This window comes from Camarhynchus parvulus, chromosome 2 (assembly GCF_901933205.1).
Source record: "Camarhynchus parvulus chromosome 2, STF_HiC, whole genome shotgun sequence".
Classification (NCBI taxonomy): domain Eukaryota; kingdom Metazoa; phylum Chordata; class Aves; order Passeriformes; family Thraupidae; genus Camarhynchus; species Camarhynchus parvulus.
Genome location: NC_044572.1, coordinates 92168838 through 92187597, shown reverse-complemented (window position 1 = coordinate 92187597; position 18760 = coordinate 92168838). Strand labels below are relative to the sequence as shown.

General features: G+C 45.1%; 1 protein-coding gene across 4 annotated transcripts in view; it reads left to right on the top strand.

The window, feature by feature from the left end:
• The first annotated feature begins 5430 nt into the window (after positions 1-5430).
• The window catches only part of CARMIL1 (capping protein regulator and myosin 1 linker 1), a 189095-nt gene continuing 175765 nt past the window's right edge, over positions 5431-18760 (top strand). For 2 of the 4 annotated variants that reach the window (XM_030943984.1, XM_030943981.1), the window contains exons 1-2: positions 5431-5820; positions 9626-9723. In XM_030943984.1, coding sequence (XP_030799844.1) covers positions 5781-5820; positions 9626-9723 — 138 coding nt within the window. In that variant the 5' untranslated portion in view covers positions 5431-5780. The remainder of the gene's footprint in view (positions 5821-9625; positions 9724-18760) is intronic. The other 2 variants (XM_030943985.1, XM_030943982.1) reach the window with 1 other exon arrangement.

The following is an 18760-nucleotide window of genomic DNA, read 5'->3' as shown; positions in this document are numbered from 1 at the left end:
GCAGCAGGATGACTCCAGGGTGTAACCTGAATGTCAGTCTGACACCTGCTGTTAGCATCTGAAATATTTTCCCTGTCTTCAGGAGGATCATTCAATTGATCATTTCCTGATGTTGATAGTACCATTCTGCTGCTCCTCAGGAAAAAAAAAATAAATAAGTTCTTCAGTGCTGAAGCCATTATACAAGGGCCAGAGAAGTTGCCAGGAAGGACATGCAACACTTGAGACTATAAATACCCTGCCTTATGACAGTGTACATGGCTTGGCAACAACTCATATTGACACCTGCCTTATCTGCAGGAGATGACAGGATTTAGGCTGAGAAAGAGGACAAGGGCAGCAGACAGGCAGGGAAAGAGGAATTTGTTATCCTATACGTCAGTACAGCTTGTGAGGTGCCACGATAATACAGACCTGCAAGAGGTGGAGTCAAAAGTCCATCGAAAGTTACTTTGTTCAATTAATGGTTAATCTGATGCATAAAGGCTGCAGTTTTGAAGACATTTCTCCTCCACAGCCCTTTCTGTGTCAATGTCTTGCTGATCAATGTCTTCTGAAGCTCTTAATGCCTCCCTCCCTGCTCTGTTACTGTCAGTTAAATACAAACTCTGAATGCTGCAACATCCCCTGCAGCCATCTAACCCACATACAATCCAGCCCACTACTCTCGTCAGCATTTCTGTCATGTCAGGAACTAAAACAACTTGAGCAGCCTTTAGAAAAAGTATCTTCAACAAAACCACACTCATCCCATTCTTTTGTTAGACAAACCAGTTATCCTTTGAAAGACTTTTAAAATGACTTCAAAGGCATTCTGCTCTGGCAGAAGACCACGTAGCCTCTTTCCATCTCCATGCACCTGCTGCATGTGTGATATACAATGTTGCGGTGCTACCGCACTAGCCAACTACCTGAAAGGAGATTGGCTCCCACCTCAACACAGTCTCTTCTACTGTGCCTACAGTGAGAGTTCTAAAGGAAATGGTCTTAAACTGAGACAGGGCAATTCAGATTAGATATTAGAAATAAATTTTCATTGTTAAGATGGTCAGACTTCAGAATAGGCTGGCCAGGGATGGTGGAGTCACCATCCCTAGAGGTGTTTAAGTGGCATCTGGATCTGGTGCTGGGTGATGTGGTTTCGTGGTTTAGGGGTTTCAGTGGTAGTACTAGATTGACAGGTGGACTTGATGATCTTAAAGGTCTCTTCCTACCCCAATGGTTCTATGATTTTGCTGGAGTGTGATCCTAACTAGAGCACCTACATTGTGATCATTTGCATCAGTGCCCCTAAAGTGGGGTTACAAGGCTCTGCAAACATAGCCAGGACTGCTTGGGGGCAGCCAGGTTATTAAGTGCACCTGAGAGTTAGGAGAATGCCACTGAGATCAGACAGGAAACCCATCTGCTTCTGTTGTTGCAGTTTAAATTGGGCACCTCCTTAGCTGTGCCAACGTGTGTCTATTGGCAGGCAAAGAGGGATAAAGGACGATAAAAATTCAGCTACTGAAATGAGGAAAGCCCCTTTCTGCCCCCTTTCACTAATTCAGGTTACAAGACAGTAAAACAATTTCTCACACTGGCACAACATGAAAGGGGAAACAGCCACAAGTGGATACAGATGACTTGCCATAGGGAGCTGAACTTCTTCAAGCATCCCTGCCACTGGGACAGATGCCAGTAACACCTGCATCCCTGCTGAACTGACTAGGGAGAGTAGGGGTCAACAGGAAAGGATGAAAAATCACACCTTCTTACAAAGCCAGCAAACTCTCCATGATGAGGCTTTGCCTGTAAACTGCAGAAGAGTCTCTGGAGACTCCAGGAGTTAATTGTTTGGGATCTCTACAATGGTGGTCCAGTCCTCTCTGCACTGTGGGACATGGACCCTTGGGATTAGAAATATCCTTGTATTGACAGGCCAGACTGTAAAATGACACTGTGATAGTGTCAATACCTAGGCATTACTGTAGCTGGAAGAGCAGGAGCAGCAGCCTACCCGGGCAATCATGTTCTACCTCCTGACTAAGGAACAAGGATGGGAAACCATGCATTTTGCTGTTTGAACCTAGTCTTGGAAGCACTAATCTGTTGTATTGTACTGAATAGTTTATTTAGTTGTCTTTGTATGGGTGATGGGAAAATTTTACTTGGTATGTCAGGTCAGGGGGATGGTGTATTCCCCCCTTCCTACCACATGGTCTCTTCCCCAGGTATCCCTTTCCATACCCTCCTGTTTCTGTGGTCTGTCCCATGGGTGGCCCCTCCCCATTGGCATCCCATTGGCCACGGTCCCCTTTCCCCTGGGCACAAAATTCCACTGCCAGGGGGCCCGGCCTTTTTTCCTGCCTGGATGGTATCGTTGTGGGAGTATCCGGTCTCAAGCAAATAAATGGATCCTTGCATCCACACGGGGAAGAGTGCTTCTCGTCTTTTATCCTTTGTCTATGCAAAGTCCGTGCTGGGCTTGAGTTCGGGCTGGCCGAGTTTAGTTTGTACCTTCCCTACCTTGAACCAGGTCCAGTCTCCTAAGCACTAAAGCAGGAATTATACAGTAGCCTTGGCAGCAGTGCTACTTCATTAACCTGTAGTGCTGCTAATTAAAAAACACAAACCAAAACAAACAACAACAAAAAAGCCGTTATCATCCTACTGCAAAAGTTCCATACGGTTGTCTCTTATCACAAAAGTTTCATACCTTCTTGGTGTTTTTTGTGGGCTGCTCCTTGCAGCACTAGCTCTTTCTTCACAAGGTAGCCAACTGACACCAGTTCCCCCTCAACCAGCCACCCCACTCTTTTATAGCATTCTTCCTCTCACTGGCTACAGCTGTGGCCTGCTAAAGTCAGGCCTGCTCCTAATCTTTGATAATTGCCCCAGCTGCAACTCCTTAGGGGTAAGATGACTTTCTACACTATCTTTATTTTCTTATATTCTATCCCCCTACAAAAATCCCTGCCTGCTGCCATCATTCATTCTTCTTTTCTTTTTTTCTTCACACAACCTGGGCTCACTGTATGTGTCAGCTCATGGTAGGAAACTGGGGTGGAGGAGGTCTTAGCAGTATTCCAGTAGAATGCTACAGGCAGGCAGGCAGGCATGGAAGGAGCTCATCATTTTTGCAGCTAAGAGGCCTGTGGATGTCTGGCAGCAGCCAAAGAGGCAAGGTTCATGTTTCAAATACTGTGTCAAAAACAAGACAGTGGGGTAGTAGTGTAAGAAACTGTCATTCTTAAGAGGTCATAGATCCAAAAATATATTTTTTTTGTAGAGCAGGTGAATAGTGGTGGAATAAAAGTTATCTTTCTAGAAGTTTAGCTGATAGGGAATTAGACTCAATATATAAGTAACTATATGAAATTTTATGGCCTTTCTTATGTGGACTTGATGGTCTAACTTTTCCCTCCTGGGTCTTAGAAAAGATATGAAATTTGCAGATTTTTTTTTTTTTGCTTCCTGCCAGAACAAAGAACCCAGATCCAGGTTCATTGGTGGAGGTAAGCCTATGTGTATCCAGTGAGCAAGAAATGCAGTTTTCTGCTGAGCCATGAGGAAAAATTGGCAGAAAAGGAAGGAAGAGGTCAGCAGGTATTCTATGTCCATCATAAAAGGATGCAGTTAGAGTAAGGAAAGAGCAGAGGTGAAAAGGAATACAGTGCATTTTATTGAGAGATATATATTCATATCCAGATAAGATTGGTTGACATTGCTGTATATTAAAAGCACACAGCTTACTTTATTCTTTTACTAATACTTTGATTTTTTGTTTATTTTCTTTAAAGGATATGTTTATTCTATACATGTAAACAGCAAACTGTAAAGACTGCAAATTGTATCCATCTCAGTAGTAATGGTATCTGTTGGTAAAATCATCTCTGACAATTTAGAGATCTGGTTGGTGTCAAGAAAAAACATGATATATTTATTTGATAAGTGACACCAATTTCAAAGTGGTCATGTTTATTCTGAAGACCATGGTATACAGTAGTCTGTGACACACAGAGAAAAAACATGATATATTTATTTGATAAGTGACACCAATTTCAAAGTGGTCATGTTTATTCTGAAGACCATGGTATACAGTAGTCTGTGACACACAGAGAAAAAACATGATATATTTATTTGATAAGTGACACCAATTTCAAAGTGGTCATGTTTATTCTGAAGACCATGGTATACAGTAGTCTGTGACACACAGGAATGCAGCAGCATGGTACTGTACCAGCAAAATAACTCTTATTGGACTCACATTGTTGCTCTCACTGAATGCATTTCAGATTTTTTAATTAGACATAAATGACTTTGATCTCCCAGATCCATCACACACTTGTAGAGTGCTTGAAATATGAGGTTTATCCAGTAATCCACCCCTTTAGGATGGAGGGCGACCAATCGCAGTCCTGCTGCAGTGAAAATGATCTCTGCACTGAAACCAGGCATCACTACCAGAAGTAAGCCATAGGATTTCCAGGGCTGCCGAGCCTCTTCCTCTGCTCTCATCCAATAAGCATCTTTCTGTGCTTATATTTATGAGTGCAATTAGGCAGCTTGTGTGCTGTGTTTCTATAATGTGGCTGTTAACGCATGACAAAAACCCTCGATGGCAAAGTGCAACAAGCAAAAATGCTGCAACTTGTGGATTTTAATTTGGTCCTGAGAAAGGAGGCATGTATCCCTTCAATGTAGCACAGGCTCAGCAGCACGGAGGCTCCCTGCACAAGGAGTTTGCTAAGCCATCCCCAGCCATAGCGTTATCTCACAACAGGTGCCGAGGCAGCCGCCGTCCCCATGGAGATAAGGTGACGGAGCCAGGGAGAGGCAGATGAGTTCTGGATCAAAGGTTAGCCTCTTCTAGGCTTCGAAGTGACCCAGCTTTTCTGGAAAGGAAGTGGCCAATCCCTTTCCCAAGAGGCCAGGACTGACCTAACGATGACAACCACCCCCTTCGTACCACAAACCCGTTTTAATGAACCCAGAGGAGAATTCCCGAGGAGCGAAGGCTGAGGGTGCAGCTGCGGAAGGCACGGGCTGCTGGGGAGGGCCGGCGCTGCTGCCGCCTCAGGTGGTACCCCGGCGGCGGGGCCGGCCCAGGCCGGTGCAGCGCCGCGGCCGCCAGCAGATGGCCCCCGCCGCAGCGCCGAGCGGCGGCAGCGGCCGAAGGAGGGGCCGGCGTCGCTGCCGCGCTAAATCTCCGAGCCCGCTGCCCTCCTCCTCCTCCTCCTCCTCCCTCGCCGCGATGGCTTCCTAAGGGCGATGCTCCCGGCCACCACCGCCTTCCCGCTCTGTCGCCGGGTGCTCGGTGGGCGCGGGCGAGCGGGCGACTCCCGGCGGCTCCCGCGCGGTTCGGGGGCCGGGCCGGGGCCCTCCCGGGGCGGGGGCAGCCGCCGCCTCCCGCCGGTGCCGGGCGGGGAGCCGGGCGGCGCGCAGGCGGGAACGGGGGAGCCGGTGCGGGGGCCGCCGTGAGCCCGCAGCGCCGCGCCTGACGGCCGCCTGCGGACCATCCATCCCTCCCAGGAAATGCCCCTCCTGGCCGCGCCGGCAGCCGGGGGCGGCATGTAGCTCGGGGGAGCGGGCTCCCGCGGGGGCGGGAGAAGCCCCTTCCCTCCGCCCGCGCTCGCAGCAGCCGCGCACACACCCCGTGCTCCGCAGCGAGGCGCACGGCCGGCCCTCCTCCTCCCCCGCCCGCTGGGTGCATGCCCGCCTCGCCCGGCGCAGGGACGGTGCGCCGCTGAAGCAGCCCCGCCGCCGGGCACCCCCGGGCGCCGGGCAGCGCCGCCGCCATGGCCGAGGAGAGCTCCGACGTCCCCAAAGAGTTGATCGGTAAGGGACGGGGCATGGCGGCGGGGATGGGGGCTGCGGGGGCAAGTTTGGAGGCCGCCGTGCGCGGGATGCAGCGCTGCCGGAGATGGGGCTCGGGGGAATCCGGGGCTGGGTGTGTGGAGCCGGGGAAGCGCCGCGGGGACTGGCCAGGGAGCCCGGGGGGCTCCGCTCGGGGCTGGGGGGACTCGGAGGAACCGGCGGGGGGCGGCGAGGCCGCGTTGCTGCGTGCGGGAATGGGCGGGCGGGGGCTGCGGGGCTGCGGCGGGCAGCGGGGAGGCGGCCGCGGGCAGGGACTGAGCCCTCGGGAGCCGCGGCGGGGCACGGTGTGTGTCCCCCCTCCGGAGCGGTCTGTCCAGCGTGCCGGCAGGCTGCGAATGCTGGCGGACACGCTGGGAAGCTGCCCCGGCTCCCCGCACCGCCGCCCGCCCGGGGCACGTCCTCGGTGCGCCTCAGCCTGGCGGCACGGGCTGAAGCTCCACTCGGTGATTCTTTTATTTATCCTCCCGGGTTCTGCGTAGTTTAAGACTCGTTTTCCTCTGGACGTAGGAGGGAGTGAGGGTATTTGTAATTAAAGTTTTATGGCCCCGTGCACACGAGCCTCCATCCTGCATGGTTTACGCTTAGGAACTCAGTCACAGGTGATGGCGAGGACCCTGAAAATGCTGTCACCTTTTTGGGGAGCTTCCAATAAATGGATCGTTACACAGGCGGCGTGTGTGTAACCAGTGTCATTTGGGGATAACAGGTCTGATGCTCCAGGCCCTCAGCTACCTTGTTCAGGCCGAATTTCCTTTGATTTTGCTTGTTGAAGAGCTATCTAAAGATCTCACCAGCGTTGTAATAATTTGAAGTGTTGTCTTAAAGATAGATGGAAACAGAAATTTGTCAGGCAACACGGTATATGTGACATTGAATACAATCCTTCAGACCTTATGTAGGTAATTTACGTTCTTGCATTTCCTTCAGTTTCGTCGGTCAGCAAGTGGTTTTAGCATTCATCAAATATTGGTAAAGTCTGGGTGGACGTTTGCAGCTGCTGCAGATATTTTTTTCTGTAGAGTCAAAATAGCTCTATTTTGCAGTCCTTTTGGTCTCCAAACTATGTGGTTTACAGAGCGACTGTAATCTATAGCTCGCTGCTAAGAAATGATGAGCTGGGAAGAGTTCTAGGAGTAGCTAGGGTTAAAACCATGCCATTTTCCTATTTTAAAGTGGCCAGGCATGTGAGGTGCTAATACACAGTATTTCTTACTCACCACGGGTCTGTACTCTAGTGTTGTAGGTGAAGTGTGCTGCATACTACAGGGAAGAATGAGGTGAACATCTTCACAGCCTCCTCTTTGAACCATCTTAAGAATTACACCCCAGCCCTGGTGTCCTGCACCCACTCAGCTTGATTTGTCAAGGGCTATTCTGAGGTGTGGGGATCTGTTCACATAGATTGGTTTAATTTCTAGCAGTATTTTGGTGTCTGCATGTTAAAATTTAACCTCTAAATAGGCTCTTTGTAATAACCCTGTTTTGAGAGCAGGATGAAAGGATGTGCTTTAACACAGAGTGATTGCAGTGTGGAGATTAAACTGGGGGTAGGAGTGTTTGAGCTGCAGTTTTTGTTCTGTTACTCACTTCCCGTGTGACCTTTGTCAGGTCTCGTAGGTCATAGTCTCCAAAGAAACCCTCTCTTACTGCTGGCTTGCCTGGATCCACTCCTGCCAGGTGTGGATGTCTGAAGCTTCCAGCATTAGAAAAGTGAACCTTAATGTTATGTTTCCATCTCTCAGTGTGAAAATTTATTTTGAATTCGCTTGTCACCCAATGTGGAGGGAATTGTCTTTAGTCCCATGTAGAGTATCTATTAAATCTCTATCTTAGCTCTTTGAAGTAGTGTTTTTAGCCCTTTCAGGCAGATAGAGCCTTGTGAGGAGCTGATGTCCTGATGATGCTTTGTGCAGTCTGGGGTCCCAGGCCCCTTCTCTCCTTATGGCTTGTTGGAGTAAGAGTGCTGGAGCTGAGGGCTTGCAGTCATTCCCATTTCTGCTGTGTGGGACCCGTGGGACAGCAAAGGGAAGCATGCCTCTCTATGCAGGTGTGTCAGGAGGAAGTCCCTGCTAGATGTAGGGACTTGGAGCTGTTTGTGGGAGAAGAGAAACCAAAAGCACAGGCTGCACATGGAGATAAAGTGCCAGAGAGAGCAGCAAGACCTTCTACAAGGAGACAGGACTTGATGAAAAAGACTCTGTGGTCAGCTTGCTACTGGGGTCCCAAGCGGGGGCAGAAAGACCGGAATTGGGCATTACTCATGGGAGAGGAAGCCTTGGGAGAGCAGTTGACATCGGGCTGGACTTTCCCCCGGGTTCCGCTCACCTGGCTGCTCCGGGATCTCGCAGCCTGGCTCCGGACCAAGCGGTTGCTCCGGGCGCCGGCCGCGCTGGCTGCCGGCCACCGGGGCTGCCGCGGCTTGGGACAGGCTTCTCGCTGGGCAAGCCGCTGCTACCGAGGAGCTTTTGTGTCCTGATAGGAAAATTAAAATTCCTGGGGAAAACATGCCGGTTCTGCAGAAAGAGCTCTTTCGGGTGAAGAGTCTCTCTGACCGGCCACATTTCTGACTTGCACACCCTTCTGCCCCGCAGGCAGAACACAGTGGCCTGGGTTAAACATCCAGGCTTAATAAATGGTGTGTTGTTTGTGCTAACGTCTTCTGACTACCGAATGAAAATTGTGCAGAACAGCGCTATACAGAGCACTATAATTAAAAGCCTTAGGAATAGCCTATTATCTTTCATTTTTGCTTTTAAACTTAAGCGTGCCTGAGGGCAAAGTTTATGTGTCTGGAGAGGGTGGAGACTTTCCTTTTACAGATGCCTGTTGTTGGGTTGGAAATAGGTTAATGTGTTTAAAAGATTTCTTTCTCATTCCCTTTCAGTGGGGGCTGGGGAGTGAAACTTACGGGAGGTGCCAAATTGGCTCTTCTAGATGAACTCCTCTGTTTATCTCTCAATTACATCAGTGTCAGTAGTTGTATAAGCTTTCTAGACACAGTTCCCTGTGTGTGTCTGTTCCCTTCAGGCCAGGGTGCAAATGTTCAGGGGAAAAGCTGGTTCGTGTCATAATTGGCAGAGATTGTGTAATCATGTGTGTGCATGTACATATTAAAACGTTATGGCAACTAAGGTAGCTTTGGTGCTGGCACCATGGAGTGGCTACGTTGTTGCTGGGATTTGGACCAAGACCAATGTTGCCTCCACAGCATCCCCTGCATAGCTGCCAGGTGTTACTATCTGGAAGTCTGCTTGGTTTGCTTTGCTCCTTCAATGCACAGAGTGCAAAATGTGTGAACAGTTGCTCTTCCATTGCCTGACCCATTTAGCCTCCTTGATATTAACAAGAGGTTGAAATTTTTGCAATGCAAGGAGCTAATTTGCTTTAGTAAGCTTTTCAGGTACAAATAATAGCAGTGAGGAATTTGTTTCCCCAGAATAGAGCTAAGCAGTGCTGTGGCTTGTCTTGGGAATGCTTTTGATATGTAAGTAGTGTTGGAAAAAAAAATCAAATTGTGTTTAGAATCCAGGCATATGACATCAATAATGCTATCATAGTAGACACAAATTATTGTGTAGATAGCATACTTGGAAAGTTGTACTTGTGTTAGGTTGTGTTAGTACTGGTGCATGTGCATGAGACTTCCATGAGTGCAAGCAACTGGACGACATAGCTCTGAGTCTTTCTGAAAACTCAACAGTGGCATCTGTTTCCTTCTTGTGTTGACACTAAAGGTATTTAATGAAGATATTTTCTTTTGTTTCAGAAAGTGTCAGGGATGTTATTGGGAGGAAGATCAAAATTTCTGTCAAGAAGAAAGTAAAGCTGGAAACCAAGGGAGATAAAGTGGATAACAAAATATTGGTAAGTACAATAGAATTACTCTGATTACAAAGGCAAAGGAAAAGCCAGTATCTTTTCAGAAAGCATTAATTCTTCTCTGGAAGTATTCTTTGAACACTGTATGTGCTATTAGATGTCCATGTGATTTATTTTCTTACTTTTTCTTGCTTTCATGATAGCCTGCGTAGGGTTGGTGTGCAGCTGTGCATGTGTACACACACTTGTTTATCACTGAATTATTTTTCAGAGTTTTGGATATTGTGTTGTGGACTGATGATAAAGCAAGCTATTATCAGAACCTGTTCTAAAATATTTTGCTGCTTTTGCTGGTTAAGTTTCCTGTTTATATTCATAAGAGTTTTAAGTGGCCAAGAAATGCAAAATGAAGTGTGTAGAATTAATTTTGAGAATCTGAAGCTGTTATGCAGTGAAGAGCAACAGTAAAACTGTTGGGCTTTTTGAACTCAAATGACTATTTGTGTTTTTTGGTATTCTCAACATGTTAAGTCTTACATCTGCATTTTAAAATAAATGCTTAATGTGTGGGATTGTAAATTGTTCTTAAAACTGTAATGGAGGAAAGTGTCAAATTAATCTCACTTAAGTATGCTTTCCTGTTTTCTCAAGAATAGTTTTGCTGGTCTCTCTTGATAGGAAGAAAGCTGTGGTAATGGGCTGCTACATTTGCATACTATCTTGAACACGCAAAAAGACATGGAACTGTATTTCCTTGCTCTTGTGATACAATTCTGTCAGGAGAACTCTTAGAGTAACAAACACAATTAAGTACAATGCTGCCTGATATTTTGCAAGATATTTGAAATTTGGTGTCTTGTGTTCATGCTGTTCCATATTTGAAAGTTTTGTTGCCAAAGCTGTTATCACAGGTATTAGGTACATTCTCCACGCAGATGGGCTATTTTGTCTTTCAAAACCACAACTTTTTAATCACTTCTGAATTATCTTCTTAAAGTACGTGTTGCTATTCCTGGGCATTAAGACTGTAGATAATGGGTCACCTTTCTGTGAGAGCCACTACTTAAAGGAACTTGAAATATTTTCTGTTTAATATCTACCCATGTTAAATCTAGTTCCTCGATTTACAGTTTCTGTACTGGAAATAGATTGAATATGTGAATGGTGATTGATTGTCTCTATTTATTTGAAAGCCATGTTTATAGGGAAGGCTGACAGGTTTCACTGAAGTAGTTACACTTGATTGACTTTTGGACTTACATGGAATCATAACTATTATCAATAGTGAAATATATTGTGGAAATACTGAAATACTGTTCTGAACTGATGGGATCAAGAGAATGTCAAGCTTTGAATCATCAGCGAGGTTTCTGAGAGATGTACTACTTGGCTGTAAAATGCCTAAATGTGCCTTGGGTGTTTCTTCTCTCTTTAATCTCCTGAGCTCTCAGGTCGGGGACTTTCACCTTCCATGACTGAAGAGGTACTGAAAGGGAGAGAACATTTCAGAGGTTCATGAGTTAGTGAGCAGTACTTGTGTACATACATGTAGGTTTCAGTGCACAAGATAAGTGTTTCAGGGGAATGATTTACTGGATGTTGTCTGGTATAACCACTCGTTCTTTGATGCAGAAATGCAGGGGATTTATATTGGTGGGGAAAAAAAAGTGTTTTTTCTTAGAGAAATTGATTATTGATCACTGGAATTGGATTTTGTGTTTTCCTTTGCTGTAGAAGGAAACTGCCTTTTGTGAAGCTGCAAATCACTAAAGATGCTTTTTTTACAATATTTGTCTGACTGTGTAAATCTTTATGTGGGATTGTTTGCTTTGGGTTTTTTGTTCATTTGGGTTTTTGGGTTGCTTTTGTCATTTTGGGGAGTTTTTTTTTCTTTGCTGCAGAGGTGCTGAATGTTGTCTGCTGTGGCAAAGGCCTGCAGAGACTCTGGTTCACTTTGGGGATGCAAAGTTCTATGAAATGTAGAATGCTCTGAAAAAAATTACACCAGAAGCGCTTTAAGTTTGGTACCCCAAATTAATGGAGACTTTTTGGCCTTACTGTGTCAGTACAATCTCACTTCTTACCTGCGTAGTAGAGGACATATACCCTTCTCTCATCAAAAGAGTGACACTGAAAATAAATAACCTTGCTTCAGAAGTGAGTGCTTAGTACTAAATGCTACAGGAAATCTGCCTGCAAAACTATGATTTTTTGTACTCTGAGCTGGAACTGAAAGGTTTTCAGTAAATAATGCATATGGCCGCATTCTGACCGGAGTGGGTAAAACCAGGTTGCTGTGCCTTGGGTGAGCCTGTCAAATGGAATGCTGAATGAAGTGCTGGCAGCAAAAGCAGCTCAGTAATTAAAGACTGTATCCTTAAGTGAACGCACCAGTGGGCTCAAATGTGATTGCATGGGCAGCCTTCATGCCAGCACTCCTTGACTCCTGAGAGTTTGGTTTTGAAACATTAATCTTCTGAGTACTGTCTCTTGAGTGCACATGTGGCAGTGGATTGTTTTGAGATTTTTGGTTGAATTTTATTAGTGGTTTGGTGTTTATAAGCAAATTAGGTGCTGTGCTTTGGGTCTAGCACTTAATAGGGAGAAAATACTAGTTACCCTCATCTAGGTAACCCCCGAGCTGTTGTGAAATGTGCTCATAGCTTTAGAAGAGGTTGATCACAGAGGCTGGTGCTGAGCCCTGACACCCAAATCTGTGCTTTAATTAAATGATCTCTTATCCTTTCTTCCTAGGGAAATTCAGCAAAATCAGTACCACTTTGAGCAAGGGAGATTATTTAAAAATCACTGCACTTGGCAGGTAACTATAAAAACGCTTGACTGCTGGCCCTGTTTTTCACAGTGTATTCAAGGTACAGAGTACTAGAATAAGGATGTAACCATCTGCTTAAATCACTCTGTTATAGGAAGTTCCTCTGATAATTAAGATGAAAATTAGAATCTGAGACAACAGAAGAAACAGTGCAAAGCCCCTGGTGTTGCTTGCAATAGGATCCCAGTATTAAACTGGTGAAGTTGGAGGATGAAGACCATGCTTGCCTTAAGATGCTTTGGGATCCCAGATTTGGGTGCCAGAGTTTGGAAATTATGTCTAGGAATTTTGATATAAACCAGATTTTTTCAGTCTGCACAAGGAGTTTGCTGCCTCAGTAATCTCAATCTGCAGTTATTTAGTTTTTCAGTTAGTCATAATGATGCAAAACAGTAAACATCACGAGCTGCTGAGCTGCCTCTGGTCTGCTGGCACCAAATCTCATGTGTTCGGGCAGCAAACGGGTATCCAATCCTGAAAAGGCAATAACCAGCTTGAACAGGCAGAAAAATCAGTCCTCAAGTGATTAGGGCTAAACCCCAGTCCCATCTGTGTACTCTTGCAGAGCCAAGCTGCACTGGGGAAAGTGAGGAAACATGCAGGCATATGGAGACCTTGAAAGGTGACAAGCTGCCCCACAGGGTGAGCAGAACAGACATTGTGGGGCTCCCCAGTGGGACACAGTCCCACTGTGGGACAGGGAGACACTCAGCAGGACTGGGGTGGCAGCTGCGCTCCAGTGGTGACAGCACTGCAGTGATCCACAGCTGGCTCTGTGGGGTGGCCTCAGCTGGGAAAGCGACTGAGTGCAGGTGTAGCTGTGGTGTTCTCAGGCCAGGGTTGAGTGCCAGAGCTCTGAAGCAAGGTGGGGGAGCCCTGGTCAAGGCTTGTTCCTACCTTTGGGGTCACATACCTGTGCCGTGTTGGCTGCAGGCAGCCCAGCTGTGGCAGAGCCCTTGAGCAGGCTGCCCCAGGTGGCCGTCAGTCAGAGGCAGAGTACACCTGGAGTGAACCCAGCTGTGTTTGGCTTCAATGGGATGCTCAGCACAGTATTTTGATTGGGTTAAAATAGATAGAGATGTCACTCTTTTCTAAGCAGCAGAGGATTGCTTTGGTTTTGTGTGATTGTTTTGTTCAAACCTGGTTTTCTATGAGGACAAGGTTGAAGGCATTGTGCTGAGTGCCAGTGTTTTTCCTCACACTGATAACTTCTGACCTTCTCTCCAGTTTCAGCTTAAGCTGATGGGTAAGGAGAGGTCTCTGTTGTGATGATAAGAGGGGAGTGGGGGAGACAGCCAGAAAAAGAAGAGAAACTTTACACACCTACTCCCTCTTCTGAGGCCTCCACCTTTTGCCACCGTAAGGGATCAGGCAGAATGCCCTGTTGCTGTCTGTGAGATACTTCAGTATTTTCTTTTCCTTTTTTTTTTTTTTTTTTTTTAATCCAGAGGACTTAGTGATTATCAGGTTATCACATGCAAACAAATGCTTTTAGGGACTGGGCTTCATCTTAGCTTTGGTGTTTGTGCTGCTGCTTTTCCCCCCTCCAAACAGCTGAGATATCTCTATATAATTTTACTGATTATTTCCTACTGCCTTTTCTTCCTCTCAGATTTATTGTAATTAGCAGCAAACACTGAGAGGTTAAAATGTGAGCTAAAGCCAATATATGAAATAAATGTGACCAACTCCTTATGAAATATTGATGTTTTTAAGAGTGGTTCATGACAGGCCAGAATTCAGGATTCATCTTATTTTTTGTCTTTACTATTAGAAGAAGAGAATATTCCTGCTCTAGTTGCCTTTGAGATTAGTTTTCCTTTCCAAAGTAGTACTATTTTAGACATAAAAGATAAGGAAATACTGCAAGTGGCCATGCTGTCTATATGTTTGGTCAGGTCTCTTTGTTGCTGGGTTTATTTTGATTTTTTTGTTGTTGTTTTTTTCCCTAATCTTAAGGCTATAGAATAGTGTGATGTGGCATAGTGACCAAAACCACTTTAATGGAAATCCCATTGAGGAGTCTCTGTTATGCTTCTGTCCTCAGTCATTTACATTCTCTTTGTTAAAATATCACAGTGTTACTTCTGAAATTGAGACAGTTGCTTTGGCAGGTGGCTCTCCCTAAAATGTACTGTATGCCCAACATAAATTCACTGGGAGCAATTCATATGTCCTTGTCACTTTCTCTGGGACATATGTTTCCACGGGCTTTTAAAACAAAAAACTGAGTTGACTCCTGTCAAAGAAGTTTATATTTTTTTCTGTGCACATGGTCTGAGATTTCGTGTTCTGTTTCTAAAGACTCTCTTATAAAGACTGGAATTCTATTTAAAAAATAAAATCTATCTGTGTTTACTTTCAAAGGAGCAATTATGGCCATTTTGTGTGCTCTCCATGTGGCTTCTGAACACTGCTTGAACAATGTGGCTGACTCTCATGAAGCAATGGAGAAAAGCCTGAGCTCCTGTGCCTGTTCAGCTATCAGGATGGCAGGCTCTGGATGGAGGCACTAGTATTTTGCACTGCCAAAACTATTTTGGGATTAAAAGCTCTGGTGCTTGTTTTCCATTGCTCATCTTTTGTCTTGATCCATCCATGATATTCAGTTTGAATAGAGAAGAATTTCACATCCTGCCTTAAAAAATATGCACTTCTTTTAAACCACTAAGAGCATGAAGCTCACAGGGTTGTCTAAGGTTGGTTTTACATAAAATGTGTGCAATCTCACACGTTATATCATGACAGCTGGTGTGTGATAATGATGTTAAATAGGGACATTCTTTAAAAATAATGGTGTTTCCTCTTCCCTGCCCAGAATATTGACTGTTATGACATATATCTTAAGTGTGTCTTTATGAAGATGAAAGGAGGTAGGTGTTGGTACATCCCTCATGTCAAGAAATCTAAGTGAAGTGAGGTAGGGTAATCAAAAAATACTTAGATGTGAAAATGTATTTTAATACATTTACAAGGTGTATCTTAGGGAGCAACTGAACTGTGGCCTATAAGATTACTACAAAAAACTGAAATAAGAAGACAACTGCAGGAAATAGAATTTATTAATTCAGTCATGCAGTTGCATATGTTTCCAAAATATGACACATTTTTAAAAAATACACATGTGCAAGTTTCACTGAAATTACATTAATATTACTCACGGATCCATAAGGTTACTTTTAACTGGTGGGAAGATTTACAAACCCAGCATTCTGGAGTACTGTCCAGCTCTGAGACCCCCAACATAAGAAGCACATGGACCCACCTGCTGGAGTGAGTCTCCCCAGGGATTCTGCCCCTCTACTCCATGCTTGTGAGACCCCACCTGAAGTGCTGTGTCCAGCTCTGGGGCCCTCAGTGTAAGGACATGGACCTGGAGTGAGTGCAGACGAGTACCTTGAAGATGATCAGAGGGCTGGATGGAGTACCTCTCTTATGAAGACAGGCTGAGAGAATTGGGGTTTTCAGCCTGGAGAAGAAAAGGTTCCAGGGAGACTGTACTGCAGCCTTCCAGTACTTAAAGTGGGCTTATAAGAAAGACAAAGTCAATTTTTTTAACAGAACCTGTTCTGTTAGGAAAAGGGGGAATGGTTTTGAACTAAAAGAGGATTAGTTTAGACTAGATGTAAGGAAGAAATTTTTTATGAGGGTGGTGAGGCACTGGAACAGGTTGCCCACAGAAGTTGTGGATGCCCCATCCCTGCATGTGTTCAAGGCCAGGTTGGATGAGGCTGTGAGAAACCTGGTCTGGTAGAAAGTGTCCCTGCTCCTTGCAGGGGGTTGGAACGAGAGGACCTTTAAGGTCTCTTCCAACCCAAACCATTCTATGGTTCAATGATTCAGTGGTTCAATGAATTGCTGGTGATAGTGCATGTAAGTGTAGAAATTCAAGATGATTTCTTGCACCTTGAGTATAGTGTGTTCTTTCCATGCTTTGGGAGGACAGAAACGCAGCTTGTTTGTTCTCCCTTGCTTTAGCTCTGGGCAACTGGTATCGGCAGGGAAAGAAAAAGGGACTCTTTTCCAGTGCCCTTAAAGCACCTGCTGTTGTCTTGGCTCATGTGCTTTGCATTTGCACACTCACCTGCAGTGCTGTGGAAGGAGGAAATGTGGACATGATCTCACTCAGCATGTTCTGGTTTTCTGTGCACAGTTCTAACTGTTACTGGGGTAAAAAAAAGTGGTGGGAGACAGGAATCCACTGTGGCTCTGAATTGATCATGGAATCTTTCCTCCTGTCAATTTTTTGTAACCCAGTTAGAAAGCATTTCCTTTTTAAACTGCCACACTCTTTCTACTTCTCTTGCTGAATATATAATGTACCAAAGTGGTTTGCTAATATGCTTTTGCTTTGAGAGGGCCTGACTCCTTGCCACCATTATTTATGAAATGGAGCCTTTGCTGAAAGCAAGGATTTTCACTGAAATCTGTGCATAAAAGAGGCAGAAGACTGATTATTACATATAATTTCCCTAAAGCTGAAAATAAAAAATAGAAAATGAGCATTAGGGTCAACTTCTTGTCTCACTTACTCTTTGCCATTGGTGGCTTTTTTTCCCCATGAAAGAGAAGGCTTGGAGGGGAACAGAATGTGTTATTTGGTAGACATATATTTGTGTGGGGTTTCTTTTTTTTCTTTTTTCCTATTACAGCTTGCTTCATCTGCCTGACTTACTTTAAGAGAAGACTTCTCATGCAGAGAATGTGGTTTGCTTTGGTGTGAGTAGTGTGAAGGAGGACACAGTAAACTTGAGAATGGCTGCAAGGGCTCCTAAGTGAAAAGTTAGTGCAGTGTACTGTGAAAAATGCTTCTCATTGCTCAGAGTCCCTCTCTTCAACTATTCTTGTGGTGGAAAAATTGGTGAATGCCACTGATTTGTTTGATTATTAAAATACTTTAGCTCACCTAGAATTCTTTTTTTTTTCTCATGATGGTATTAATTTAATTTTGTGTAAAGTAATTACAGGCTCAGGATATAAAATTATCCTTTAAATTTCGCTGCTGCTAGTGATGCTCTGTACAGCTACCTTGAATCCCCAGGCTGATTTCTGCCCTTGGTCCTGTCTCATCTCTCCCCATTTCTAAAACATCTACTCTGTGTCAACTCATGAGTGATATCTTTGTCTTAGTGATAGCTTCCCTAATTTGATTATTTCAGATGACAAACTGTTAGGATGCCAAATGTAATTATAAGAACCAGATTCTTATAACCCTACACTCCTGAAACAGATTTAACCAAATTAATTGGCCTCCTGAATTAGGGAAGAGAGACCTTGGCTCAGGGAGTTGGGGGTGCAGAATAAGATCTGAATAGCTGTGCCATGTGAAATTTAAGGCTAGCACAACAAAACAAGTTTCTGCTGTGAAGCTCAGAGAAGGAGTCACGTTGCTGGTGTTGATACAAATTTAAAGGGTTTGTGGGTCCTGTGAGGCTACTGGAAAGGTGTTCACAGGTAGAAACTGTTGCCAAGTGAGAAGTAGCTCTTATTTGAACAGGTTACGTTTCTGGATCTTTCTTGCAAAGTGACCTTTATAAAAAAAATAAATACAAGAATTGTGGTCTGGACCTGTCAGTGTATGTGGAGGGATAGAATGTAAGAGAAAAGTGCAGAAGGCAGTCTCACACCTGAGGAGTTGCAGCTGTACTAATCACCAAAGATTAGGAACAGGCCTGCCCTTAACAGGCCACAGGTGTGTCCAATAAGAAGATGAGTGCTACAAAAGAGTGGGTGAGCTGGGTGAGGAGAGAGTTGGAGTTTGTTGGCTGTGCTGTGAAGAAGGAGGAGTCAGTGCTGTGAGGAGGTGAGGAGCTGTCCATGAGAAATCACCATGAGAAGGTATGGAAGATTTACAATAAGGTGGCAACAAGTGTGGGGTCATGCAGCTTATCCCCTTGGCAGACAAGTGACATTTGTATCCCTGCATAGAGCAGAAGGCCTGTGTGACAGCAGGATGGGCTTCAAAGTGTGCATGTGGAGATGGGAAACAGAAGAGGAGATGCTGGGTCTATATTCCCCTTAACATTTTCATCCTGCTTTGCACTTTCAAGTGGTGATTGTTCCTATGCTTTGTAGATCAGTTGATAACTAATTTTCATAGCTGAAGCAGTGGTTAGCAGCATGCTGCCTGTGGGGTAGACATTGGTCTGTTTGGGATGTCTGGAAGCACTCTCTTAGCTAGGGCTTAGGAAGCTGAGGTCCTTTGGAGAAAGCCATTTCCACTTTGTGCCTCAAAGATGCTTGCCAGAG